The 27,686-nt window shown below is 52.7% G+C and overlaps 3 protein-coding genes across 13 annotated transcripts; 2 read left to right on the forward strand and 1 right to left on the reverse strand.

The window, feature by feature from the left end:
* Positions 1-2,232: 2,232 nt before the first annotated feature.
* On the forward strand, positions 2,233-18,355 carry SEMA4G (semaphorin 4G). 6 transcript variants are annotated; one of them, XR_001706789.4, is made up of 16 exons: positions 2,233-2,326; positions 5,262-5,769; positions 5,862-6,010; positions 6,280-6,342; positions 10,364-10,462; positions 11,020-11,113; positions 11,252-11,365; positions 11,574-11,743; positions 11,827-11,996; positions 12,578-12,722; positions 12,852-13,074; positions 13,309-13,424; positions 13,553-13,728; positions 13,899-13,960; positions 16,043-17,095; positions 17,228-18,355. XR_001706789.4 is itself a non-coding variant. In XM_016919133.4 (15 exons), exons 2-15 carry the CDS (start codon positions 5,646-5,648, stop codon positions 16,867-16,869), a joined length of 2,532 nt encoding a protein of 843 aa, XP_016774622.3. In that variant the 5' UTR covers positions 2,233-2,326; positions 5,262-5,645; the 3' UTR covers positions 16,870-18,355. The 6 variants fall into 6 exon arrangements, 2 of the variants coding, with proteins under 2 accessions (XP_016774622.3, XP_054515843.2); XR_001706791.4 differs by having other exon boundaries at positions 13,553-13,713; XR_010146680.1 differs by lacking the exon at positions 2,233-2,326 and adding an exon at positions 2,569-2,659.
* A 651-nt stretch (positions 18,356-19,006) lies between these two features.
* On the reverse strand, positions 19,007-20,260 carry MRPL43 (mitochondrial ribosomal protein L43). The gene is made up of 3 exons (XM_016919140.4): positions 20,051-20,260; positions 19,828-19,934; positions 19,007-19,713 (listed from the first exon to the last, which is right to left on the reverse strand). The coding sequence occupies exons 1-3, from the start codon at positions 20,179-20,181 to the stop codon at positions 19,472-19,474; spliced, it is 480 nt and encodes a 159-aa protein (XP_016774629.1). The 5' UTR covers positions 20,182-20,260; the 3' UTR covers positions 19,007-19,471.
* Positions 20,236-27,123, forward strand: TWNK (twinkle mtDNA helicase). 6 transcript variants are annotated; one of them, XM_016919136.4, is made up of 5 exons: positions 20,236-20,351; positions 22,378-22,618; positions 23,175-23,282; positions 23,608-23,749; positions 25,911-27,123. In XM_016919136.4, exons 2-5 carry the CDS (start codon positions 22,497-22,499, stop codon positions 26,229-26,231), a joined length of 693 nt encoding a protein of 230 aa, XP_016774625.1. In that variant the 5' UTR covers positions 20,236-20,351; positions 22,378-22,496; the 3' UTR covers positions 26,232-27,123. The 6 variants fall into 6 exon arrangements, with proteins under 6 accessions (XP_016774625.1, XP_016774623.2, XP_016774624.2 ...); XM_016919134.4 differs by having other exon boundaries at positions 20,259-22,187; XM_016919135.4 differs by having other exon boundaries at positions 20,273-22,187; positions 23,608-23,793.
* The last annotated feature ends 563 nt before the right edge of the window (positions 27,124-27,686 follow it).

Here is a 27,686-nt window from a genome sequence, read left to right on the forward strand (position 1 = left end):
TTAGAGATTTCACTGGGAGGCTAGCAGAAGGAAATGGATTGTGGTCTGCTATCAAAAGTACTGAAGTAACTGCCCAGTGATCATTGAAATCACACATTTTGCTCATTTAACAATGTCTGAGTTTGCCATCAGCACCTCAGAGGAGCAAAGCTTGGTTCATAAAGTGAAGTTGAGTGATACTGAGCCTACCACACTGGCCTACTCGCCACCTCCAGAGCTATCTGAAGTCAGCACTGCAGGTTCTGTGAACATTTGGGAAGCTGTGCCTCTTAGCCCCCTGGGCCCCTACAGTTTAATTGCTCTCCTATCTGCTACTGAAGGACCAGCAGTCTTCCTACCCTGCCTCCACTGTTACCACCAACCCACTTTTTGATAAGGACTGCAGATTTATCTTTCTTAGCCCTGCCTTGGCTGGTCTTCCCACCTCAGACGTCCTTACTCAGTCCATCATCTCTTTCAGGATTTTCTTCTGTGGTCTTTTTCAAACTACGAGCTGACTTTTCCCTTTTATTTCCCACTAGGAACCCCTCCCCGCCCCCCCCCCCCCGGCCATTTCATCAAATCAAACTCACTGCCCTCTTTCATGCCCCTTCCTTAGTTCCCCAACACAAGCCTGTGCATAAGCTTGAACATTTCTACCTTTGCCAATGGTATTTCCCCTTCTGGCTTACCCTGCTTCCTCCTTCTCAGACTTTTCCAGTCTTGATTGTCCTCTCCATAAACACAAGAATGAATTTCAAGGCAAGTTACTTAATGTCTTAGAGCCTGTTTCCCCATCCATAAAATGGGGCTATAAATTCCTCAGGATGGGATGAGGGTACAAATAAAAAATGAAGCAGGATATTCTTTGTAAAAGTGTGTGTACATTTTTTATTGTGTTTCTCCCCAGCTACCTTCCCTCTCCCCGCCACACACATCCTATTTGCAGAGTGTTGGGGGAGGTGGAACTGTGATGTGGGCCCTGCTGTCTAGCAGTCTGCAGTCACACACAGCCATCCAAACTACGAGATTGTATATGATTCAGTGCCAAACTGTGAGCTTTGGGGAATCCAGAAAGAAGGATGAAGCCTTTCCCAAGTTTCCTTTAGTTAAATGTGCCACTTGAATCCTGTTCTGACTCCTAGGCACATGCAAGAGTCAATCACATATGTTCCTGTGGCCTTTATCATTTTGGTCCATCTCTTGAGCCCACATGAATACTGTCATGGATGGAGGAGGAAGGACCAGGCTGGGTCAGGGCCTGAATGCAGGTTTTGTTTGGACTATAGGGGCTAAGTTCATTTTAATAGGCTGTGACCTGTTAAAGGAGGCAGGAACCAAGTTTGCACAGAAGGACCATCCTAGTTGAGTTAAAGGAGTTGGGGAGTTGATTGTGAGGGGTTTCCTAGATTGCTGCTGGGTAAGGTGATTGAATCTGGGAAGGATAGGGTACTTGATTGCCTAGAAGGGTGCACTCTAAGTTCTGGATAAGAATGGTGCCCAAGATGAGCTGGAGGGGAAGGCAAGTGTTTGAATGACCCAGTCCCTGAGGTGAGCCTAGGTTAGGGTTAAGATTTGGTGAGTGAACAGGTGCAAATGCTTGTGGCTTATTTATCCAGAAAAAGCATTTTCTGTGTGCCTTTCAGGTCAGGCTGTTACTTTATCCCCTTCAGGCCTGACCCCATCTCCCCCACGCATAGCTCAAGCTGAACAGCCCCTGAAGCTGGGAATCAAGCCCCTACCTTGTGTTCAGAGCTTCCCCAACGTCCAGTCGCCACCTAGGGTAGCCTTCCCTCCACACCCTAGGCCGAGAGCAGAAGCGGGTGGCAGGAGCACAGGGAGTGAGGTCCAGGTTAGAGGACAGGCCAGAAGGCCCTCCGAGAGGGTCCCCCAACCCCGCAACGCCAGGACAGGTTTGCACGTCCCCAGCAGTAGGCAAGTCAGGGGGGTCCTAGGGTTACAGCGGAGGAGAGGACGGGCTATAAGCATGTGGAGGGTGCACGGGGTGGCGAGGCCACCACCAGGGGGCGATTTCAGGGCCGCAGCGCCTAGAGGTGGGGGGTCGCCCGATGGCCGAAGGCTGTGTGTGAGCCTCGCCCTCAAACCGCCTCTATTGTGCTAGAGTAGGGGGCGCAAAGAAGAGAGCGGCGACCTTCCCCTCACCCCACCCAGTCGGCCCCGCCTTTCAGGACCCCGCCCCACCCCCGGCTCCGCCTCCACCCCCCCCGCCCCGCCTCCACCCCCCCCCGCCCCGCCTCCAGCCGCGGCCCCTTCCTCTCGCAGCTGGTGCTGTGGGGCCGCGGAGCCGCGCGTCGCTGTCTCTATGGCCTCGGATCCGAGCGCAAAGGTGAGCAAGGCGAGGAGTGCGGGCGGCGCCCTGGCGTGAGCCTGGGGCTGCGGGCCGGGGGTCGGGCAAGGCCTCCCCCACGTCCATTCTACCCTCCAAGCTGGGCCAGGCCTTTCTCACCACCAAGTCCCCCGGTCCTGCATGAAGGCTCTAGAGGGGCGCGGGCCAGGCCTCGGGCTGCGCGGGGTGCAAACCGGCCACCACGGAGTCGGGGACCAGCGCGGGGAGGGGGCCGCGTGGCGAACAGTGTTCCCCAGGATCTGGGTCACGTCTCCCGGCGTCCGGCGGGATCGAAGGAGAGCTTGTCCTCGAGCTGCAGCAGTAGAGACTGAGGTTAGACCTGACGAAGGGAGAGGACCGCGGACTGTCCAGGATGTTGGAGGGAGGGGGTCCCAGGGGAGGGGCTCTCTCAAGCCAGGAGAGACCGCCATCCTACTAGGCAGAGGGAAATACCGCCTACACTAGGCAGGTGGACATCTGGGATGAAGAAGGTCGAGAGCCTGCTGATCCTCCATTGATCCTGTTTGAAGGGTCTCTCCTCCCCAATTCCCTCCACCCCAAGATCTAATGGAGGAAAGGTGATCAGAGTTCAGGGGGCTGGCCCTGGGGAAGAACCCGAACTGTGGAACTTGGGGTGGAGTGTGGGGCGTGGACTGGAGACCTTAAACCCGTACTTCGCCACTGAAGGGAGGGGTGATATGCTCCGCCCCGCCCACTTAGCCCCGCCCCCTCCCAACAGGTTAAGTGGGGGCTGAGAGCTCCAGCCCGTCTCCCACCTCTAGAACCGCAATATACATCGGGGTGGAGGAATACTAAATTATGCGTTCCATTCCATCTTTGCTAAAGCTAGGGGCCTCCTCCTGCCTGAGTTACTTTCCCATTCCCTCCCTTGTAGAGCGGCCTTGACTCATGCACCCATCCCATCTGCCCATCCAAGGTCAGAAGCCTCCCCCATCACCACACACACACACACACACAACCCCCTCACCACCCCCACACACAAACACACACTTGAAATTGGGCCTTAGAATTGGGACTTTCAGGAACAGAGGCAGGGTTCTGCTCTGCATCTCACCCCAGTGGACACTAGCAGCCTCCAAGCCTATGGCAAAAACTGGACCCCTGTATGCATGTGTGCTTGTCTCTGCATGGATGTAGTTGTGTGTTCAAGAACTGCGTGTGAGCACACATGTACTTGACCCTTCTGTGAACATGATTGCCTGGCCCACTATATCAATGTGTTTGTGTGCATGTCCCTACACATACATGTGTATGTATAGGACCCTCCTGTTGAATAGGTGCACAGTCCTTGACACAAACCCACATGTGTGGGTTTATCTCTCCTCAATGTCTGAGGCTGTGTGACCTGCTGAATGGATGCGCATGTAAATTCAATGTCACATGTGAATATGTATGATTACCTGTGGCTGTGGCCCTCTGTATGAGCATATGTGTGCACAAAACTCCCTGTGAGTATATGTGTGAATGACCCCTGTGAATCCACGTGTTCACAGTCCTCCTTGTGAACGTGTGTGTGTGTGCACCCATGTGCATGTATATCACCTTCCTAATAGTCACCCATGTGACTCTTAAACTATAAGTGTGACATGCACCACACTGAGTGGCTCCTCTAACCTGGGGCATGTTCCTCCTAGCCATAGTGCTCCCCACACACATGCCTTTTGCACTGAGCAAATAGGAGGTCCCAAAGGTAAACAGGTGTGCCTCCACAGGGAGGGGTGGGGCATGGCCAGCTTGCCTGAAGCTTCCTGCTGTCCCAGATCCCAAACAGGGAGCCTATGCCCTTTCAGGGTCAGGGAATCCTCTTCTCTCCCTTTCATATTTGACTCTACCCCTCAGGGCTCTGCCCCTGCAGTGCTGACCTTTACCTCTTGAATAATTGCTCCTGTTATCCCTCTGGCCAGTTCCTGATTCCTCCCCTCTTTCCAAGGCCAGATAGTTAATATTTGACCTGGGAGAGGAGGCACCAGTGGCACCCTCTGGCCCTGCCTGTGGGTGGCTGATGAGATGGAATGTATTAGGTCTCTCCACACCTCGCCCAGCCCAGGAACTCTTCAAGGAACCCCTTGGTGATTAGGAGGCCTGTTACAGGGGTTGGGAGAGGCCTGCCACCCACCCCCATCCCATCCCCAACTGGTTGGCTTGAGGGAGGGTCCAAGATGTGTCGGGAGGGGCCAAGGGCTCAGGGATCCCATCATTTACCTTCTTCACGTTGCTTATGTCTCAACTGGCCTTGCACACTACAGCCTTCTGCACAGACATTATACCTGTGCAACCAGGGGGATCCTAGGTACCCACCCCAATGCCTGTGAATGCCTACTTGCAGATAGGGACACGTGTGGATGCCTAGCCAGAGGGTGCAATACAGACTGGCGTGGGCAGAGATGTGCACCCCCTTGGAGAGGAATACCAAGAAGTTATAATTAAAGAGAAATTCCAGAGGGAGCTCTCAGGCCAGGGAAAAGAAAAAACAAAGGGAAAGCAGGACAAAATAAACAAAGGCCCATTAAACCTCTCTGGTTAGGCCCTCCTGCATAAGGCACCCCCGCAGGCAGCAGGGGCAGCTGCTGACCGAGTTGCATCTCATTGTTGGGAGAAGCAGGCATTCTCTCCAAGAACCCCAGCTCCTTTGACTTGAGGGCCTAGTGGAGCTTCTGACTTGGCCAGAAGAGGGTCATGACCTTGGGTTTCGGGTTGTGGGCATCTAGGGTCTTGTAAGGAAGGTAAGTTCCACCCCAGCCTCCTGCATCAGAGCAAAGGGATAGACAGAATGATTGTGAGTCTATCCTGGCGTGGGCGTTCTGTGGATGCTGGGCCTCCTTCTTTCAGTGCCCCCTGAAGTCTGGGTAACGCCATCCATCTTCCACCCACATACAGATCAAAGGGCTTTTTTTTCCCCCTGTTTTTTCTTCAGAAAACGGACCTCAGAAAACCAGGACTAGCTCTACTGTCGGGGGCAGGGTGACCCCATCAGTAACCTACAACCCCTCTAGAACTTCACAACTCCCTCTCACCATGGAGTTTGCATTTGATGCAGAAAGGCATGTGATCCCTCCCTCCTTCTGACCTCTTAGCTGGGGATTCCATGGCCACACAACCCTGTGACTCCATGTCCCCCCGATTCCAGGACCCCCCATGGCCCCATGATTCCTTGACTCCTATGACCTTATGACCCCTGACCTTCCAAGTGACTTCCTTGGACTTTGACCCCTGTGACTGTGCTTCCCATTCCCCGCCCCCACAACCTGTGACTCTGGCTCCCTTTGGGGGTCTTGTTAGTCTGGGCCTCCCCAGGAAGATGTGGGGGAGGCTCTGGCCCCTCCTCCTCAGCATCCTCACAGCAACTGCAGTCCCAGGACCCTCACTGCGGAGACCGTCTAGAGAGCTAGATGCCACCCCTCGGATGACCATACCCTATGAAGGTTAGACCCTCAACCTCAAAAGGCAGCAGAAGCCAGGGCTGGGGGTGGGGAGGCACCCCAGAACTAGGGCTCACTGTTCCTGCTCTCCCCAGAGCTCTCTGGGACCCGGCACTTCAAGGGCCAAGCCCAGAACTACTCAACACTGCTGCTGGAGGAGGCCTCAGCAAGGCTGCTGGTGGGAGCCCGAGGTGCCCTGTTCTCTCTCAGTGCCAACGACATAGGAGATGGGGCTCACAAAGAGGTCAGGCCCTGGAACCTGGACCACCCAGAGGGTCTCTATGCTTATCCAGCTCCCTGGGACCTCAACTTCCTTAAAACCCTGCCAGCCTTCCATAGCCCCCTAGTCAGACAGCACTGCCCTTCCCAGCCCAGGTGTTCCTTGCATTCAGTGTTCCTCCCGAAATTGATCCCCACCCCAATTTCCCCAACTCTGTGGGGTCCTATTGCCTGGTCCTATGAATAATAGGTATTGGGGTCAGTGCATCAGCCTATTCCCTTTGCCTCCACTAGATCCACTGGGAAGCCTCCCCAGAGATGCAAAGCAAATGTCATCAAAAAGGGAAAAACAACCAGGTATGTGGTCTGCCCTGTCCCCAGCTCCTTTCCTCCCCTTCTTCCTCAATCAGGGATGCCAGGATTGTTGGGGACACAGATGGGTAGGTACAGACCTGCCAGTCAATCTCAGCAACCACAGTAAACATTGTAAGTATTGCCAGAATGGCAAGCCATGGGCACAGCATTTTTTTTTTTTTTTCTTTTTTTGAGGTCAGGTCTCACTCTGTCATCCAGGTTGGAGTACAGTGACATGATCATAGCTCCCTGTGGCCTTAAACTCCTGGGCTCAGGGGATCCTTCCACTTCAGCCTCCTGAGTAGCTAGGACCACGGGCACATGCCACTCCCAGCTAAGTGTTTTATTTTTTGTAGAAACAGGGTCTTGCTATGTTGCCCAGGCTGGTCTTGAACTCCTGGCCTCAAGCAGTCCTCCTACCTTGGCCTCCCAAAGTGCTGGGATTACAGATGTAAGCCATTGCCCCCGGCATGTGGGCACAGTACTTCTAATTCAACCATCTGGTGGCCTACTAGTTTGTCCCGCAGTGGCACCTTCATCTCCTCTGGGATCCCAAATAATCAAAATAGCAATAAGTAGGCTGAACGCGGTGGCTCACATCTGTAATCCCAACACTTTGGGAGGCTGAGGGTAGGAGGACAGCTTGAGTCCAGGAGTTCAAGACCAGCCTTGGCAACACAGCGAGATCTGTCTACAAAAAAAATACAAAAATTAGCCAAGTATGCTGGCGTGCACCTGTAGTCCCAGCTACTTGGGAAGCTGAGTGGGAGTATCACTTGGGCCTGGGAGGTTGAGGCTGCGTGAGCTATAATTAAGCCACACATTCCAGCCTGGATGACAGAGCAAAACCCTGTCTCAAAAAAGCAAACCAACAAAAAACAGTAAGTAACCTCTACAGATGCTTACTTACGATGGGTTACTTACCAATAAAACCATCATAATAAATTGAACCATTGTTAAGTCAGCAACTATCTACAGCAAGTGATGATTTAGCTATTATCTCAGTTAATTCTAAAATAACCCTATGAAATAGTATTATCCTGCATTTTGCAGATGAGAAAAATGAGTCTTTGGTCAAGGAATAGGTCAAATACCCAGTATTCCATGGACAGGCATTAATGAAGCGTCAGCCCTTTCCAGCTAAAGAATAGGGTGTCTCCAGGGGTCCCATGTCTGGCTAGGTAATGGCTCCATCTGGAGAGCTTTTACAAAATAAACGGCCCTGGGCTGGGCATGGTGGGTCACACTTGTAATCTCAACACTTTGGGAGGCCAAGGCAGGAGGATCACTTGAGCCCAGGAGTTCGAGGCCAGCCTGGACAATATAATGAGACTCTATCTCTAATAAAAAATAATTAAAAAAAAATTCCCAAGATCCACTGGGCCAAGGTGGGCCAGGGGTGGTGTTGGGATAGCTGCGTTTAAAAAGGCATCTCCAAGAGCTTCCATCAAAGGCTGCCTCTTGGTGCAGCACAGGTAGAAAATGGGGCTGGGGAGGCAGATGGAACCAGGTCATGGAAGGCCACAGATGCCCAGCTGGGAGTTTGGGTTTTATTCTGTGACAGTGAACACCCTCACAATTTGATACTTTAGAGGCTCTAACTTTAATGTATCACCCAGGTATATTATAAATGCAGGTGCTAAACTTAGTAGGTCTGGGGAAGGGCCCAAGAGTCTGCAATTCTAACAAGCTCCCAAGTGAGGTTGATGCTGCTGGTCCCCAGACCACACTTTGGATAGCAAGGCTTTATAGAACAGTTCCCAAAGCATGTTCTGAGGAACATTAATTTTCAAAGGAGGGGTTTAAATGTCAAATGAGTTTGGGAAACACTACATGCCCAGTCCCACAATGCACAGCAACATCCTTCAGGCTCTAGGAAGTAAGCCCAGTAAAGATAGGTTTCACCTGTGGTTTCCAAAGTTATTTGACCAGAGAATTCCTCCCTACCCCCCTTTAAAAAATGTAAACATCCGCTGGGCACGGTGGCTCAGGCCTGTAATCCCAGCACCTTGGGAGGCCGAGGCGGGTGGATCATGAGGTCAAGAGATCGAGACCAGCCTGGCCAACATGGTGAAACCCTGTGTCTACTAAAAATACAAAAATTAGCCTGGCATGGTGATGCACCATGCGAGTAGTAGTCCCAGTCACATCACCATGGTGTTGCGAGTAGTAGTCCCAGCTACTCGGGAGGCTGAGGCAGGAGAATCTCTTGAACCCAGGAGGCGGAGGTTGCAGTGAGCTGAGATCATGCACTGCACTCCAACCTAGCGGCAGAGCAAGACTCCGTCTCAAAAAAAATAAAATTAAAAAAATAAATAAACATCTTGGGGAAACATCACTTTAGGAATATTTATCTGGCCCCAGGCACTGGATGGATGAAAACAGGGTGAGTCTGGAGGCAGGAAAAGCAGTGAGGAGGCTGGGGGCATCATTTGGGTCAGAGGAAGGGGCCTGAGCAGGCTTATGGAGATGGGGGACAGATGCTAGTGGCTTGTACCAGGTGAGGGAGCAGGAGGAGACACAAAGAGGCCTGTATGGATTTAAACCCTGGGTAACAGGCAAGAGGAGGAATCATTAACATGGCAAAGGAGTCAAGAGGCTGGCAGCTGAGGGCATTTGACAGGCAGAGAAGACCAGTGTGGCTGGAGTAGGGTGAGTGAGACCAGAGGAATGGGCAGAGTCCCATCACACAGGGCTAGGAGCATGTGGGACTCTATATTCAGGTCACTGATGAGCCGATACAGTGGTGTGATCCACTTGACTTTTTTTCAGACATGGTCTCACTCTGTTTCCCAGGCTGGAGTGCAGTGGTTCACTGCAGCCTCGACCTCCTGGGCTCAAACAATTCTCTTGCCTAAGCCTCCCAAGTAGCTAGGACTACAGGTGCATGCCACCACATAGAGATGAGGTCTTGCTATGTTGTCCAGGCTGGTCTTGGACTCCTGGGCTCCAGTGATCCTCCCACCTCAGCCTCCCAAAGTGCTGGGATTATAGGTGTGAGCCACCACACCTGGCTAGGTTTACATTTTTAGAATATCCCTTGGAAAGTGATTGGAGAGTAGCAAAAGTGTGTTGTTTGGTAAAATATCTCTGGAAGGAAACTTCAGACAATAGTAACAGCAGTCTTCTTTGCAGGCAACCTGGGAGACAGGGATAAATGGGAGACTCCCTGTTTATAACATACCCCTTTGTACTTTCTAAGTTTTATACTATGTACATGTATTCATTGACTGAATAAATAGCTTTATAAAGTCGTTTTTATAAAAGAGAAGGTTGGGAGGAGCTATCAGGTAGCAACTGCAGATGTCTAAGGAAGAGGTCATGGTGGTCATTTGGACTGGGTGCTGGTGGTGGAGTCAAAGTGGACCAAGTCAAGAGACTTTTAGGACAATGAATTAATTGTGGAGAGGGACTGAATGTGGGGGTGAGGAAGTAGGAAGCAGCAAGGATGATTCCTGGCTTCTAGGTTGAGTCGTAGGTTGGATGAAGTGAGGTGGGAAAGACTGGATAAACAGGTTTAGGAAAGATGTAGGTTATGGAGGAGGGGATGAACTTGGCTTCTGACAAGGTGAGTTTGAAGCATCCCTGGGATATCGGGTGGAGAGCGAGCTGGCATCTAGCGATAGATTTGGTTGTATCACCCCAGCGAGGAGGGCAGGAGTTCCAAGAATAGAAAGAGGTGCTGAGAAGGAGCTGGATGGGAGAGGAGAAGCACCTCAGGATGGTGGAATCCCTGGGAGCTCTTGAACCAGAGGTGGAGGGAACTGCAAGAGACACAGGAGATATTGGCAGAATGGTGTCAGGTAATCTGAGGGACAGAGGAGAGAAATAGGGTCATGTTACTGGGAGGCCAAGGACAGTGAGTTCCAGGAAATATTCTGGAGCAGTGAGAAGGATCACAGGTATCTTGGAAAGAACCGTTTGTCCTGTGGGTGGGGGCAAGAGCCAAACTACAAAGCTAGACTAATGGAGGAGGCTTCTAGTCAGGCAGGGGGCTCACAGCCCTCTCCACCTCATCCCACAGACGGAGTGCTTTAACCATGTGCGGTTCCTGCAGCGGCTCAATTCTACCCACCTCTATGCATGTGGGACTCACGCCTTCCAGCCCCTCTGTGCAGCCATTGTGAGTATACCTGTGTTGTGCCAGATCTCTGTTGACTTCATTAGGGATGGGATCATGTTCGAGATGCCAAAGAAGAGACTCAGAGCCAGTGAAGGAGACGGATGGTTTATTAAGGGGACTTTCATACAGGGCAGTCCAGTGGCGGCGGGCTGCACTGGAGAACCATTCCCCTTTGTAAAAACCATGCAGTTTTTATAGCATCTTCACTTAGCATCCTCCCCCTAATCACCTCCACCTGGCAAACTTCATTTAACCCAAAACAAAGGGCCTTGATCCCCTGGACAGCATGTGTTCCACAGGATGGGCTAGGGGCTCAGATGTTCTTCATAGATAAGGAGTGAATCTCTAGGTTGGCCACTTGCAGATTTGGAACTCCAAACATACATTGTTTTGAGGCCATAAGGTCATTCCCAGGGGATGCTTAAGTTATTGCTGTCAGGTGCATCTGCCATACAACCTGCCCCTATCCCTGATCCCTGACCCCAGACTGATCTGACTTTGAGCCACTGTCCCTGCCTGTCCTCTGAACCACTTACTGCTGGTTCCTTGTTCCCTAGGATGCTGAGGCCTTCACCTTGCCAACCAGCTTCGAGGAGGGGAAGGAGAAGTGTCCTTATGACCCAGCCCGTGGCTTCACAGGCCTCATCATTGGTGAGCAGGCCTTCTTCCCTATCACAGACATGGTATTTTTAGGATGTGGATCTCATCTCTAGGACCTGCCACCATGTATATGTCATGTGCCCTGTTGTATATGACATGTCTCTCATGCCTGGAATGTCCCCACGCCAGATGGAGGCCTCTACACAGCCACTAGGTATGAATTCCGGAGCATTCCTGACATCCGCCGGAGCCGCCACCCACACTCCCTGAGAACTGAGGAGACACCAATGCATTGGCTCAATGGTTAGGAGGATGAGGCACAGGATGATGGGGGGTAGGGGACTATTTCTTCATTTTTACTCCCTTGGCCAGCTGACCACCCCACCCCCAAATCCCCAGGTGAGCCTGTCCATTCCATTCCTGTGTGTTGTCAAGTGAGGGGTCAGCCTCAGAGTGGGGGAAAGGAATCCCCAGCCTGTCTCAAAAGCCTCTCAAACTGCCTGACCCACAGATGCGGAGTTTGTGTTCTCCGTCCTCGTGCGGGAGAGCAAGGCCAGTGCAGTGGGTGATGATGACAAGGTGTACTACTTCTTCACGGAGCGTGCCACTGAGGAGGGCTCTGGCAGCTTCACTCAGAGCCGCAGCAGTCACCGTGTGGCCCGTGTGGCTCGTGTCTGCAAGGTGGATTGGGCTGACGTTGGGGCATGGGTATAGAGGCTGGACCTCTGACCCTGGCCCCTTATCCCGTGCCTCTACCTCCCCAGGGAGACCTGGGAGGGAAGAAGATCCTGCAGAAGAAGTGGACTTCCTTCCTGAAAGCCCGTCTCATCTGCCACATTCCACTGTATGAGACACTGCGTGGGGTCTGCAGCCTGGATGCTGAAACCTCAAGCCGTACACACTTCTATGCAGCCTTCACGCTGAGCACACAGTGGTCAGTGCAGGGACAATCGGGAGGCAAGAAACTGCGGACAGCATAGGGGCTGGAGCAGAGGTCAATGAGGATGAGATAGGATCCACTGTGGGGAGGTCTGGCTGCAAAGTGAGAATTTTTTTTTTTTTTTTTTTTAAGAGGGAGTCTTGCTCTGTTGCCAGGCTGGAGTGCAGTGGCGCGATCTCGGCTCACTGCAATCTCCGCCTCCCGGGTTCAAGTGATTATCCTGCCTCGGCCTCCCGAGTAGCTGGGACTATAGGCGTGCGCCACCACGCCTGGCTAATTTTTGTATTTTTAATAGAGATGGGGTTTCACTGTGTTGCCCAGGATGGTCTCGATCTCTTGACCTCGTGATCTGCTCGCCTCGGCCTCTCAAAGTGCTGGCAAAGTGAGAATTTTAAGCACATCAAGCTAGGCTAGAGCCAGAGAATGAATGCAGTGGTCCACTGACTCACAGGAGAGGCCCTGTGGGACTATAGCTGGGGTTGGCCAGGGTAACAGTGAGCTTCAGGCTGAGCACGAGTTGGGGGGCAGGCTTGACTCCATGTAACTCACCCCCCTTGCCCTATGTCCCATTCTAGGAAGACCCTGGAGGCCTCAGCCATCTGCCGCTATGACCTGGCAGAGATCCAGGCTGTCTTTGCAGGACCCTATATGGAATACCAGGGTGGTTCCCGGCGCTGGGGTCGCTATGAGGGTGGGGTGCCTGAGCCCCGGCCTGGCTCGGTGAGTGCCCAGGCCTGGGGCCAGTGCTGAGTAGACAGAGCCCAGGGAAGGGTCAGAGGGTCTGGCCTTGTGGAGAGGGCAGGCAGGTGGTGGAGTCCCGAGGTTCACCACCTTCGTCCCCCACCCCAGTGTATCACAGATTCATTGCGCAGCCAAGGCTACAATTCATCCCAAGACTTGCCATCCCTGGTCCTGGACTTTGTAAAGTTGCACCCACTGATGGCTCGGCCCGTTGTGCCCACACGTGGACGGCCCCTGCTGCTCAAGCGCAACATACGCTACACACGCCTTACAGGGACACCTGTCACCACGCCTGCTGGACCCACCTATGACCTGCTCTTTCTGGGCACAGGTGCTTCTGATCCCAATCCCTGATCCCTGTTGGCCCTGATCACTAATGCTTCTGAATCCATTAATTCCTGCCATGACTAGTCTGGAGTTCCCAATGTCCTGAGGGTCCACTGCTCCTGGCTGAGTCCTTGTTCTGGACCTCAGGACTCCTGAGCTGTTCGTATTTAGGCCTCTTGCAGGGTGCTGAGAGCAGATCCCATAGTTGGGGTCTAACTCTCTGCTCTTTCCATGCCAGCTGATGGCTGGATCCACAAGGCCGTAGTCCTGGGCTCTGGGATGCACATTATTGAAGAGACACAAGTGTTCAGGGAGCCCCAGTCTGTGGAAAATCTAGTCATCTCTCTATTGCAGGTAGCCCTTCTCTGTGACCCTTAATATAGCCTTGCTGAAATAGGAAGAGGGAGTGGGGAGGTTGGGCAGAGGCTGTGTATCTGTATGAGTGGGGGCGCTGCCGACCAACTGTCCTATCTGGCTCCCAGCACAGCCTCTATGTGGGGGCTCCTAGCGGAGTCATCCAGCTACCACTCTCCAGCTGCTCCCGCTACCGATCCTGCTATGACTGCATCTTGGCCCGAGACCCCTACTGTGGCTGGGACCCTGGCACCCATGCCTGCGCGGCAGCCACCACCATAGCCAACAGGTCCCAGGGAAGCAGGTGGGAAGTGGTGGGGGGTGACAGTCACATGTGGTCTGAGTGGAGGAGGAAGGCCTGATAGCTACTGGGGGAGTGCAGGGGCTAGTTATTAGTAACAGACCTATCTACCCTTTCACTGGGAAACTGAAACCCAGTTCCCCTTGTTCATAAAACCTGATCTTCTGTCCCAGGACAGCACTGATACAGGACATAGAGAGAGGAAATCGAGGCTGTGAGAGCAGCAGGGATACAGGTAAGTGACTCATATGAGTGTGGGTCTAGCTACGCAGACTGTCCTCTTTGCCATTTACTGCCATGTGTACGTATATGTTTGTATCTGAGTGGCTGTGGCTATGTACATTTGGTAAGGATGACTCAAACACAGAGCCTGGCACAGAGTAAGTGCTCAACAAACATTTACTGCCCAAATGAATTATAAACGAGGAAACATATTTAAGATGTGAAGTGTCTTGTCACTTCTGGAGCTTATAGCCAAGTAGTGGATGACAAGGGTTCAGGACGGTAATGGGTATTTCCCCAAGGAAGATCGGATGACTGAACTGATATCTGAAGAAAGAACAAAAGTTAATCATCACAGCTAAGATGTATTAAGTATTTACTGTGTGCCAGACACTGATCTAAATACTTCTATGCATGATGTCATCTACTGTCACAGCATTCTTATGAGAAAGGTGCCATTATTATTATCCCCATGAGGGACCTCTCTGAGGCCCAGGGAGTGTAAGTAAATTGCTCAAACTTATTCAGCTATTAAGAAACTGGACCAGAATTCAAACCTGGCTGAGTACAGTGGCTCACGCCTGTAATCCCAGCACTTCGGGAGGCTGAGGTAGGTGGATTGCTTGAGCTCAGGAATTGGAGACCAGCCTGGGCAACATGGCAAAACCCCATCTCTACAAAAAATACAAAAATTAGCCAGGTGTGGTGGCACATGTCTGTAATCCCAGCTACTTGGAAAGCTGAGGTGGGAGGATCACTTGAGCCTGGGAGGCAGAGGTTGCAGTGAGCCAAGATCACACCATTGCACTCCAGCCTGGATAACAGAGTGAGACCTCATCTCATCTCAAAAAAAAAAAAAAAAAAGAAAGAAAGAAAAAAGAATTCAAACCTGACCCCAAGCAGTCTGATTTGACTTTGTGCTTCTGGTCACTATACTATACTATCTCCCACAAGTTAGCCAGGCAAGCAGAGGACATGGGGTAATGGGGTGACATGCAAGCGGAGGGAGCAGCAGGCAGAGGGAGGCTGGCACATTTGAGTGACAGGAGAATAGGCTGGACAAGTGGGCAAAGGCCATGTTGAAGATTTTGGTCTTTATCCGAAAAGCAATAGGAAACCTCTGAAGAGTTTTAGGCTGGAGAGTGGCATGATCAGATTTGTGTTTTTAAAATACCTCTCATGAAGAATGGATTACATGGGGCCAGAGTGGGCCAGGAGTCATGGAAGGAGAGAAATCAACAGGTCTAAGATAGATGCCAGAAACAGAATCTTAGTGACAGTTAGATACAAACGTGAAGAAGGGCCGGGCACGGTGGCTCATGCCTATAATCCAGCACTTTGGGAGGCCAAGGCGAGTGGATCACTTGAGGTCAGGAGTTCAAGACAAGCCTGGCCAACATGGTGAAACCCTGTCTCTACTAAAAATACAAAAACTAGCTGGGCATGGTGGCATATGCCTGTAATCCCAGCTACTCAGGAGCCAGAGGCAAGAGAATCGCGTGAACCAGGGAGGTGGAGGTTGCAGTGAGCTGAGATCACGTCACTGCACTCCAGCCTAGGCGACAGAATGAGACTCCGTCTCAAAAAAACAAAACAAAACAAAAAGGCGAGCAAGAAAGAGAAGGGAGACTCCCAGGTTTCTGACTTAAGCAACTGTGTGGCTGGTGGTGCCATTCACAGTGGTGGCGATTCAAGGAAAGGACTTGGTGTCGTTGGGGAGAAAAGCTTTGGTTTTGAGGTGTCCAAGAGACCTCATGTGGAGATGCCCAGCACATGGTAGATATCCGAGTCTGGCACTCAGGAGAGAAGTCTGAGGTAGAGATTAGGAGTTACTGGCAGATGGCAGAAATTGAAACCACAGGAGAGGATGAGAGCATGGAGAGAGAATGGAAAAGGGCCCAAGGCACTGCCTGCTTCCTGGGAAGGGCCAACGTGAACCTTCTGTGGAAGCATGAGCACAGAGCCTGGGTCAGCTGTCACTGTGATTCTGGGTTCTGTGCTTGGTGCCAGGGACTTGGCAGTGAACAGTCTGGCTTGCCATCTCTAATCCCTTCCTGGGACGGGCTGGTACTGACCTCTCCCCCAAACCCCACAGGGCCACCACCACCACTGAAGACCCGCTCTGTGCTCCGGGGTGATGATGTCCTCCTGCCCTGTGACCAGCCATCCAACCTGGCCCGGGCCTTGTGGCTACTCAATGGGAGCATGGGCCTGAGTGATGGGCAGGGTGGCTACCGTGTGGGCGTGGACGGGCTGCTGGTTACAGATGCACAGCCTGAGCACAGTGGCAACTATGGCTGCTATGCCGAGGAAAATGGCCTCCGCACCCTGCTGGCCTCCTATAGCCTCACGGTCCGGCCAGCCACTCCTGCCCCAGCTCCAAAAGCCCCTGCCACACCTGGGGCACAGCTGGCACCTGATGTGAGACTGCTCTATGTGCTAGCCATTGCCGCGCTTGGTGGCCTCTGCCTCATCCTGGCCTCCTCCCTCCTCTATGTGGCCTGTCTGCGGGAAGGCAGACGAGGGCGCCGACGGAAATACTCACTGGGTCGGGCCAGCCGGGCAGGAGGATCTGTGGTGCAACTGCAGACAGTCTCAGGCCAGTGTCCTGGAGAGGAAGATGAGGGTGATGATGAGGGGGCTGGGGGCCTGGAGGGCAGCTGTCTCCAGATCATCCCTGGGGAGGGAGCCCCAGCCCCACCACCCCCACCGCCCCCACCGCCACCGGCTGAGCTGACCAATGGCTTGGTGGCACTGCCCAGCCGGCTGCGGAGGATGAATGGCAATAGCTATGTGCTTCTGAGGCAGAGCAACAATGGAGTACCAGCAGGGCCCTGCTCCTTCGCCGAGGAACTCAGCCGCATCCTGGAAAAGAGGAAGCACACGCAGCTCGTGGAGCAGCTAGATGAGAGCTCTGTCTGAGCCCAGCCTCCCAGAACAAACGCTCTTCCAAGCCAGCCTATCTGTCCCAGGCTGGGCCACTGCCTCCCTAACACAGCCACCCTCCCTTCATTACCCCCACTCCCTACCCTTCTCCCAACTTTTTGATGTCCCTGTAGGGCTGGCCAGTCAGGCCCAGCCAAAGCCCCCTCCTCAGTCTCCACAGACCCACATGTGAGCAGCCCAGGCCCATCGGTGCTCCTCAGAGGTAGGTGCTCCCTCAGGATCAGGTGCCCTGCAGACCCAGAGCCAGTTCCTATCCCCTAACCTAAACACTTATAGGTGAGGACTCCATCCTCCTGTTCCATTCATCTGCCCAAACCCTTTCTCTTTCTCCCAGGTAGGGCTCTGCAGGTCCATATGGGCTCAATGTCACCACCCTCTGCATGGCCCTGTGTGCTGGATGGTCCTGAAACCAGACAAGACCTCTGCCAGCCACCTAAGCCCTGCGTACATTCACATGCACACGTGGAAGAATGTTTATCGGCTGGGCTGCAGTGCCCCCACCCTCACCTTCTCCTGGTGCATTCCTGTTTCATCCCTGCTTCTGGACTTGGGGTACCCTCCCAATTGCCACATCCTATCTGGTCCTCTTCCCCAGCCCCATGTGGTGACCTCTTTGTCAAGAGCTTGGGAACGGGCCAGCCTGGGGAGGTAAGACTGCATCACTCCCCTCCTCTCCCTTCCTGTGTGGCCCTTGTGAATCAGCCTCCCCACTCTCCTTGGTCATTCTCAAGAGTATGAGAGACAGAGCTCCAGGCATGTCCCATCCCCATGCACATGTGGTAACACACACCTGTATCACACATGCGCTTACATTTCCACTCACATGCACCTCTGAGCTTCCCCTTGCTGTCTTGGACCTGTCTGTTGGGTTTAGTCCGTGGACATTTCAGAGGGAGATCCCCCTCCCATTTAACTGTCCTCACAGGCCCTTCCCTAGGATGGATGACCAACACTGCACTCAATGAGCCAGCCTCTCTTTTGGGGGAATCAAGCATTTGCTTCCTCTAGACTACAGCAGGGAAAGGGAGGAGAAATCTGATGTCTCAACTGGCACATGAAGCCCGTTCTTGGAACTATGCAAAGGGCAGAGGCTGGGAGTTTGGACGCTTAGCTCCTACCCCTGTCCTACCTCACCGGGGCACTTTCAGGGTCCAGGGGCCTCTGAAGTCTCTAGGCCTATATGGGACAATCAGTTCTGACTGAGCTCCCCCATTCCCCTCGGGTGAGGATGACTGTTATTTTTGTAGCTGAGAACGTGGAATCCCACGGGTTTTTACTGCCCTTCACCCAACCTCGCCCACCTCCACCCCACAATGAATGTATTTATTGTGAGAATGGCTACACTTCTTTAGGAATGCCCCCACTTACAACCAGGTGGGTGGAACAGGCATGTGACAGAGTGGGGAGCCTGGGCTCAGCTCCTCCCCCTGCCGTTGGTTAATAAACACCCTCTTTCCCCACAGCTATGACTAGTCTGCTTCATCTAGATGGGCCCACCCCTGATCACCAGGGGACAGGCTCCTGAGCCTATACAGAAGGTGATATCTGCCTCCAGGATTGGCTCTGCTCCCCAATACAACTATTTGCAGAGGAAATTGGGATCCTCCGCTTCCATCCTGACTCCTGGCAGGCACACAGGCCTCTTTAGTAAGGTTCACACTATTCATTGATCATGGTGTTAGGGCATGACAAGAAAATGACAACAGTTCAAGAATTCTTACAGGGGTTTCTAGATTTTCATTTCCTGGCTCTCATTTCCCCACCACCCCCCCTTTTTAAACTAAGATTAGAAAATACTCATTAATATCAGCCTTCCTGCCCTTCCCCAAGGTTCTCAGCACCCCCCACCAGCTGGCTCAAGGGACATGGATTTTATTTCTGCACAAAGAGGGACGTGGGGGGAAGGAGATGTATAGCTAAGACCAGAGAAAGCTTGTCAGCCAGGACTTGGTCTGAGAATCACTCCCCTCTCCCTTTCAGGGGTCAGGCCTATATTAATCACTTGGCCTTTGATACTAACCACCTGACAGTTGTTACATGTTCTGCGTCTAGTTTTAAAATAATGAAAACTGAGGCTTGTGCTTAACATATGCACACATTTTGAAGACAGACCTGAAATGTGACCTTGGATAAGTTTATTAACCTGTTTTATAAATCTGTATTCACACAGATATAAAGTGCCTAGCCCATCACAGCAGAGCTCTCCATAGCTCAGTGGTTGTTCCAATAAGACATCAGGGATTCTTCAGAAGCCAGCCTTCAGACCTCTCACTGTGTTTTGAGATCATTATTATCAATTTGGATTTAAAAAACAAGGGCCCTGTAAAACCCTTGAAGTCTTCCTCATCTCAGGTTTTAGGGATGCCACTTGCATAAAAATGAGTGGTTCACAAGGTCACTGCCCACAGAAGCAGGCACTGGAAAGAAACAGGCAGCTCTTCATTATCCCAAGCAGAAGCTCTGTCAACTTGCCCATTGATGGGTTCCATTTGCCTGGGCTTGGAATCCCAAAGGGGAAGAACCACCTTTACTGGCGAAACAGTCCAAAGCCTGGGGCTGCAGTTGGTGGGGCTACTCTTCACTGTGCTTGCACCTGGGCTGGGGCAGGATCCTGAACCTCTCGGGGGCGTAGCCCGCGGAACGTGGTCGGCTTGTTGGTGAAGGGGTGCCACTGGCCCTGGATGCTAGGGTTGTCGGTGTGGAAGGGCTTGCGGATGCGGATCACGTCCAAGCCCGACTGGTCGGCCAGCTTCTGCACCAGCGTCGAGATCTCCTCGACCGACTTGCAGTGGATGCTCTCCTCGCGCACAGCCCCGTTAACTGGCAGAAGAGGGGTGAGAGTGGGTGGAAGCTGGCCGGTGCGACCAAGCGAGAAGGAGGATAGCGGGTCGAGCCCCTGATCCCGCCCTCCAGCCCGAGCCCGGCCCCACTCACGGTATTCGGCCACTACTCTGGGAACGCAGCACGGACGCGAGTTTACATATATTACGACCCCTGGATTCCGTCGGGCGAAGTCGATCACCTCCCGCTCCACGAACTCCCTAAGCGACCCGGGACAGTGAGCAGTATGACCCCTGACTGGGGGCGACCTACCCGGGGAGTCGTTGCCACCTCCACACCGACCCCGACCCGCGCCTGCGCACTTCCCTTGGCTCACCTGGCGCCGCGAGACGAGGCGCCGTCGCGGCTGACGCTGAAGCTCAGACGCTGCAGCTGCTGCACGTAGCGACCCAGTCCGTTGTGGAGAACGCTGGCCAAGAAGCGGCTCGGAGTCCCGCGCGCCGTCATAGCTACAGCTTGGAGGCCGCGGAGCCTAAGCAGCGAGGAGAGGGGGGCGGGACTAAACCTCGAGGCTTCCGGTTCCGGGACGACCGCTCCCGGAGTTTTGCTTCCGAGGTCAAGGCGAGTAGCATGTGTGGGAGACTCACGTTGCGGGCGAAGTGGGAGAGATAAAAGTGGTAACCTGGGGCTGGGGGCCGGCGCGGCGGAGCTCGGAGTAGTAGAGCGGAGTGAAGACACGGGGGAGGATAGAGACGGGCATTCCTTTGGGCCGGGGGATTGGCGGGAGTCGTGCTGGGTGCTCTGGCCGTGTTGAGGTCCCAGTGAGGGGAAGAAGAAGCGGAAGAGGGTCTCTAGTCGGGGCCTAGGGCAAAGGGACTACAAAAAGGATGCAGATGACTATAGAAATGAGGACGACGAGGAGATGCTGTGGAGGAGCAGTAGAGGTGAGAAGATGATGCAAAGAAACTGTATCAGTGAGGAACTGTATAGAGGGTCATAGAGGTGAGGTGGCGGAGAGTAACTAACGGACCATAGAGGTGGGGGAGCCATTGTAGAAGGACGTGGACGCGAAAGGGACGTGTAGATGGGCATATGTGTGAAGCAGCAACGTAAAGGGGCTGAAGAGGAGAAATTCATGGAGAGAAAGAATGCACCTAGAGTGAGCTCTGCAGAGTGCTGCGTGGGATATCCCTAGAGTTTGGTCTAGTGAAGGCACGCTAACCAGGCACCTAAGGCATTTCAAGTAGTGACTTCCCACATTTGGCTAGGAATGTGGGTCCTCCTCCGAAGTGGGTACCCCCTCCGTATCTTGTTACCCCTGCGTGGGGAGTGGATGGGTCGGAGGGGCCTGCCCCGAAACTTGGCCCCAGGCCCTCCTCGCAGACGTTACAGGAAGGAGACTCTCCAAGCCTTGGATATGCCAGTGTTGCCTGTAACTGTAACTGAAATCCGCCAGTATTTGCGGGGACATGGGATCCCCTTCCAGGATGGTCACAGTTGTCTGCGGGCACTGAGCCCCTTTGCAGAGTCTTCACAGCTCAAAGGCCAGACTGGTGTTACCACTTCCTTCAGCCTCTTCATTGACAAGACCACAGGCCGCTTTCTCTGCATGACCAGCCTAGCAGAAGGGAGCTGGGAAGACTTCCAGGCCAGCGTGGAGGGGCGAGGGGATGGGGCCAGGGAGGGGTTTCTGCTTAGCAAGGCACCAGAATTTGAGGACAGCGAGGAGGTCCGGAGGATCTGGAACCGAGCAATACCTCTCTGGGAGCTGCCTGATCAGGAGGAGGTTCAGCTGGCTGATACAATGTTTGGCCTTACCAGGGTTACAGATGACACACTCAAGCGTTTCAGTGTGCGATATCTGCGACCTGCTCGCAGTCTTGTCTTCCCTTGGTTCTCCCCTGGGGGCTCAGGATTACGAGGCCTGAAGCTCCTAGAGGCTAAATGCCAGGGGGATGGAGTGAGCTACGAGGAAACCACTATTCCCCGACCCAGCGCCTACCACAATCTGTTTGGATTACCACTGATTAGTCGTCGAGATGCTGAGGTGGTACTGACGAGTCGTGAGCTTGACAGCCTGGCCTTGAACCAGTCCACGGGGCTGCCTACCCTTACTCTACCCCGAGGAACGACCTGCTTACCCCCTGCCTTACTCCCTTACCTGGAACAGTTCCGGCGGATTGTATTCTGGTTGGGGGATGACCTTCGGTCCTGGGAAGCCGCCAAGTTGTTTGCACGAAAACTGAACCCCAAACGATGCTTCTTGGTGCGACCAGGAGACCAGCAACCCCGTCCCCTGGAGGCCCTGAACGGAGGCTTCAATCTTTCTCGTATTCTTCGTACCGCCCTGCCTGCCTGGCACAAGTCCATCGTATCTTTCCGGCAGCTTCGGGAGGAGGTGCTAGGAGAACTGTCAAATGTGGAGCAAGCAGCTGGCCTCCGCTGGAGCCGCTTTCCAGACCTCAATCGTATCTTGAAGGGACATCGAAAGGGCGAGCTGACGGTCTTCACAGGTAACCCTTTGAGAAATCACTACTTAGAGTAAAGGGGCAGAAGATCAGGTGACAAAAGCAAGTGGGTTTGGGCCATGACAATGTTGAAAAGAAGGTTGGCCCTTTCCCCCCAATTTTAAAGCCCTGACCTATGTCTTGGTTTCAAGGGTAGGACTTCCTCCTCACCCAGGTCTGTTCCACCCCACTGCAGGGCCAACAGGCAGTGGAAAGACGACATTCATCAGTGAGTATGCCCTGGATTTGTGTTCCCAGGGGGTGAACACACTGTGGGGTAGCTTCGAGATCAGAAATGTGAGACTAGCCCGGGTCATGCTGACACAGTTTGCCGAGGGGCGGCTGGAAGATCAACTGGACAAATATGATCACTGGGCTGACCGCTTTGAGGACCTGCCCCTCTATTTCATGACTTTCCATGGACAGCAAAGCATCAGGTGAGACTCCCAGATTCCAGCCACCTTGCTTTCCCAGACATATCCCAGCACTCAGGAACCTTTGGTTCCTTTTCCAGCTCCAGTAGGAACTCCCCCATCTCCTTAGGTTTGGAGTTTTTCAAAGAATGAGAGGGCAGGGCTGGACACAGTGGCTCACGCCTGTAATCCCAGCACTTCGGGAGGCTGAGGTGGGAGGATCACTTGAGCCCAGGAATTTGAGACCAACCTGGGCAATATAGGCAGACCCCCCTCTCTATAAAAAAAATTTTAAAAATTAGGCTGGGCATGGTGATGGCATATGCCTGTGGTCCCAGCTACTCAAGAAGCTAAAGTAAGAGGATCGCTTGAGCCTAGTAGGTTGGGGCTGCAGTGAGCTGTGATCACACCACTGCACTCCAGCCTGGGCTACAGAGCAAGACCTTGTCTCAAATAATAATAATAATAATAATAATAGAAGGGCAGAGGAGGCAGCCAAGAGAGTTTTCAGGATGCTAGTTCTTCTGCCTGGGGTGGTCTAGAGACAACTTGTCAAATTCCTTGCCTTTCCTCTTCCCAGGACTGTAATAGATACAATGCAACATGCAGTCTACGTCTATGACATTTGTCATGTGATCATCGACAACCTGCAGTTCATGATGGGTCACGAGCAGCTGTCCACAGACAGGTGACGGTGACATCCTCTCTTGTCTAGCTTGAGCCCGCTTGGACATACAACACACACTTCTCAGGCAGCTGGCCTCTAGGCACACATGCTGTGCTCTCCTATTTTCTGAGATGTGTGCAGGCACGTACCACCCCCATGTGTATCATATGGAGGTGTGGGGTATGGCAGCAGGATGTATGGACAGGGATCTGAGTGTGAGTCCTTGGGTAGAGGGAGGTAGAGCGGGTTGTGGTAGTTTGTGGGGAGATGTGAATGGATCAAGAGTATGTGTATGTTCTTGTCCTTCTGTGTCTGATAAGCTCTTTGTGTTGTTGGGATGGTGCAGGATTGCAGCTCAAGACTACATCATCGGGGTCTTTCGGAAGTTTGCAACAGACAATAACTGCCATGTGACACTGGTCATTCACCCCCGGAAAGAGGATGATGACAAGGAACTGCAGACAGCGTCCATTTTTGGCTCAGCCAAAGTGAGTGGCCTTTAGAGGAGCTCAAGCTTTGGAAAATAGAGTGGGTAGGTGTGACCAGGGACAGCCCTCATTCAGCCTTAATCATCTTGACTGTCCATCCGAACAGGCAGGAGGCAATGCCTCTGGGGCCATGACATGAGGAATATATGTGCTGGAAATACAAAGGCTGATAGTTGGTTCTTATGCTCTCCTTGTCCCCCAGGAGCTCACATCCTCTCCTGGGGAAACAGTAAGACAGTGATTGCAATTCAGTATGATAAGAGTATGATAGGCAGCACAAGTATTTGGAGAGCAAAGAGAAAAGATGTCTGAGTCAGCCTGAGACATCTGGGAGACTTCCAGAGGAGGTGACAACAAAGGTTGGGTTGAGGTTTGGTAGACAATGGGTATTAGACAATCAGATAAATGCGAGGGCCTTCTGGGCATCAGGACCAGCCCAATCCTGGAGCTTCTAGTGATACACTGAATGCCTATTACATACGAGGCCTGGGCTGGGCCTAGGGAATTCAGAGCAAGGAGCACAAATCATGTGCCATGATGGAACAAACATGGAGCTGGGAAAGAGAGTAGTGCAGAAGTGGAAAAATGGCAGGGTACAGTGGATCACACCTGTAATCTCAACACTTTGGGAGGCTGAGGCAGGAGGATTGCTGGGGCCCAGGAGTTTGGCAATCTGAGCAATGTAGTGAGACCCTGTCTCTACAAAAATATTTGAAAATTGGCCAGGCGTGGTGGCTCACGCTTATAATCCCAGCACTTTGGGAGGCCAAGGCGGGTGGATCACGAGGTCAGGAGATCGAGACTATCTTGCTAACATGGTGAAACCCTGTCTCTACTAAAAATACAAAAAAAAAAAAAAATTAGCCGGGCGTGGTGGCAGGCACCTGTAGTCCCAGCTACTTGGGAGGCTGAGGCAGAATGGTGTGAACCCGGGAGGCGGAGCTTGCAGTGAGCGGAGATCGCGCCACTGCACTCCATCCTGGGTGACAGAGTGAGACTCCGTCTCAAAATATATATATATATAATATATATATATTTAAAAATTAGCTGGGCATGGTAGCATGCACCTTTGGTCCCAGCTACTCAGGAGGCTGAGGTGGGAGGATTGCTTGAGCCTGGGAGGTTGAGACTGCAGTGAGCCGTGCTCACACCACTGCACTCCACTCCAACCTGGGCAGCAGAGTGAGACCCTATCTTTTTTTTTTTTTTTTTTTGAGACGGAGTCTCGCTTTGTCACCCAGGCTGGAGTGCAGTGGTGCGATCTCGGCTCACTGCAAGCTCCACCTCCCAGGTTCAAGTGATTCTCCTGCCTCAGCCTCCCAAGTAGCTGGGACTACAGGCATGTGCCACCACACCCGCCTAATTTTTTGTATTTTTTTAGTAGATATGGAGTTTCACCGTGTTAGCCAGGATGGTCTCAATCTCCTGACCTCATGATCCGTCCGCCTCGGCCTCCCAAAGTGCTGGGATTACAGGTGTGAGCCACCGTGCCCAGCTGAGACCCTGTCTTTAAAAAAAAAAAAAAGAATGGTCTCCTTCATGAGATGTGACATTTAGACTGAGACCTAAAAGAGAAGAAGCTGAGGTTGAGTGGGGTGGCCCGCTGTGGAGAAGGAGAGGGAACAGCACAGGCAGCGTCTGAAACAGTAGCAAGCTTGTCAGGGAACTGAAAGATTTGAGTGGCCCCAGCATCGTGGTCAGTAGTTCAAAGAGCTTTGGTCATGGGGGGAAGTACTTTTCCCTCTCCCATTCTTTCTCTTTTTTTTTTTCTTTTTTGAGACGGAGTCTCGCTCTGTTGCCCAGGCTGGAGTGCAGTGGCACAATCTTGGCTCACTGCAACCTCCGCCTCCCGGATTCAAGCGATTCTCCTGCCTCAGCCTCCCAAGAAGCTGGGACTATAGGTGCATGCCACCATGCCCAGCTAATTTTTTGTATTTTTAGTAGAGATGGGGTTTCACCATGTTAGCCAGGATGGTCTTGATTTCCTGACATCGTGATCCACTCGACTCGGCCTCCCAAAGTTCTGGGATTACAGGCGTGAGCCATTGTACCCAGCCCCTCTCCCCATTCTTATCACTCCTCCCTGCCCTGTCAGCCTTCCTTTCTGCTTTGCTCATGTCCTCTTACTCCTGCTTTTCTCCTTCTGCCCCCTGTTCCCCAGGCAAGCCAGGAAGCAGACAATGTTCTGATCCTGCAGGACAGGAAGCTGGTAACCGGGCCAGGGAAACGGTATCTGCAGGTGTCCAAGAACCGCTTTGATGGAGATGTAGGTGTCTTCCCGCTTGAGTTCAACAAGAACTCCCTCACCTTCTCCATTCCACCAAAGAACAAGGCCCGGCTCAAGAAGATCAAGGATGACACTGGACCAGTGGCCAAAAAGCCCTCTTCTGGCAAAAAGGGGGCTACGACACAGAACTCTGAGATTTGCTCAGGCCAGGCCCCCACTCCTGACCAGCCAGACACCTCCAAGCGTTCAAAGTGAAGGCCGTGCAGAGCTGGTCACTGAAATGAGCCTGATAGGACAGGCTGGAGCATAAAACTCTGCGAGGGCTCCTCTATCCTGTGGTCCTGAGCTGTGTGCCCTTCTCAGTCTGAGAGGCCTAACCTAGAGCAGGTTTCCATAGTGAGAAAATTCAATGTAGCAGACTACTGAGAAACTACTGTGTTGCTCAGGCTTTGTTTGAGGTCCTGTATATACAGCACTGAAAAGAGAGATAAAGTCCCTGCCTGCATGCATTCTGGCGGAAGAGACAAGCAAGCAGTGAACAAATTAGCAGAAAACCTAGTTTTAGTGAAAAATGCTGTAAAGAAAATAGAAATGCGATAGAGTGCTGGCAGGCTAGTGTAGATAAGTGGTCTGAAAAGGTGTCTCTGAGCCGAGGGCATGTGAGCTGGGGCCTAAACAACTAGAAGGAGAGAGCCACGTGAACATCCGGCGAAGGGGACCCAGGCAGAGAGAAAAGGAAATACAAGCCCTGAGGTAGGAATGAGCAGGTCAGATTCAAGGCAGTGAGGTCAGGCCGCATGAACCTGGAGGGGAATTGGGGACTTCATGCGAAACTCCAGCCTAGGCTTTCAAAGTCAAAGGGTGATACAGTGGGTACCAAGCCCCTCTGCTCCCCACTTTGTAGAGCCTAGCATGAGGTGGCATGTACTAGAATTGGATCCTAGGTGCTTAGCCCTGCAATATCAGGGCCTCACTGGTGGGAGCTGCCTCGGGCTGGGTTGCTTGGTCATAGAGCCATGGAAGGAAGCTGTCAGCCCGGAGTGCCTGCCACCTAGACACTGATGCCATTGTGTGCTGCCTCAAGACTGCTGGAGTCAGGACATTTTATAGAGCCTTTTCCAGTTTTACTAAAAAATTTTTCCATTGCCTTTGTTTCTGTGCTTTTTCTTATTCATCCACCAGGTGTCTCCCCAGTCCGTAGCTGAATTTCCCTTTTGGGATTGGGAATGGACGGGTCCCCTCCCACTGCTTGCAGCCTTTGAGCGGTGGGCTTCCAAGGAAGCAGGGACATTAAAGGGCCTTCACACCCCACCTTCCATTTACATCTCTTCTTGGCCTAGGGAAGACAAGATGATCTGTCCTCATACCTAACTTCCCTGAGGATCTCGAGTGATTCCTGGCACAGGTACTCATCACTGGGCCACGTGAGCCCAGTGCCCTGCCTGACTGGCCATTCCTCTGTGATGTGAGCCACCCACCTCTCAAGTGGACTTAGACTCAACATATTCTGTCCACCCCCATCCATCTCCCTCCTGTACCCTCTCCGTGTTTCTCATATGCTAATGCGTGCCGGAACTCCTGGGGACTTGTGAAAAATGCAGAAACTAGGCCCCATTCTCCCCCCATCCTCCACCACGTACATTTCTCATTCTGGATTTGAGGACGGGTACAGTAATCCTCATTTTTAACAAGCCGTGGAGGAGACTGTAA

The sequence above is a fragment of the Pan troglodytes genome, chromosome 8, assembly GCF_028858775.2.
Source record: "Pan troglodytes isolate AG18354 chromosome 8, NHGRI_mPanTro3-v2.0_pri, whole genome shotgun sequence".
Lineage (NCBI taxonomy): Eukaryota > Metazoa > Chordata > Mammalia > Primates > Hominidae > Pan > Pan troglodytes.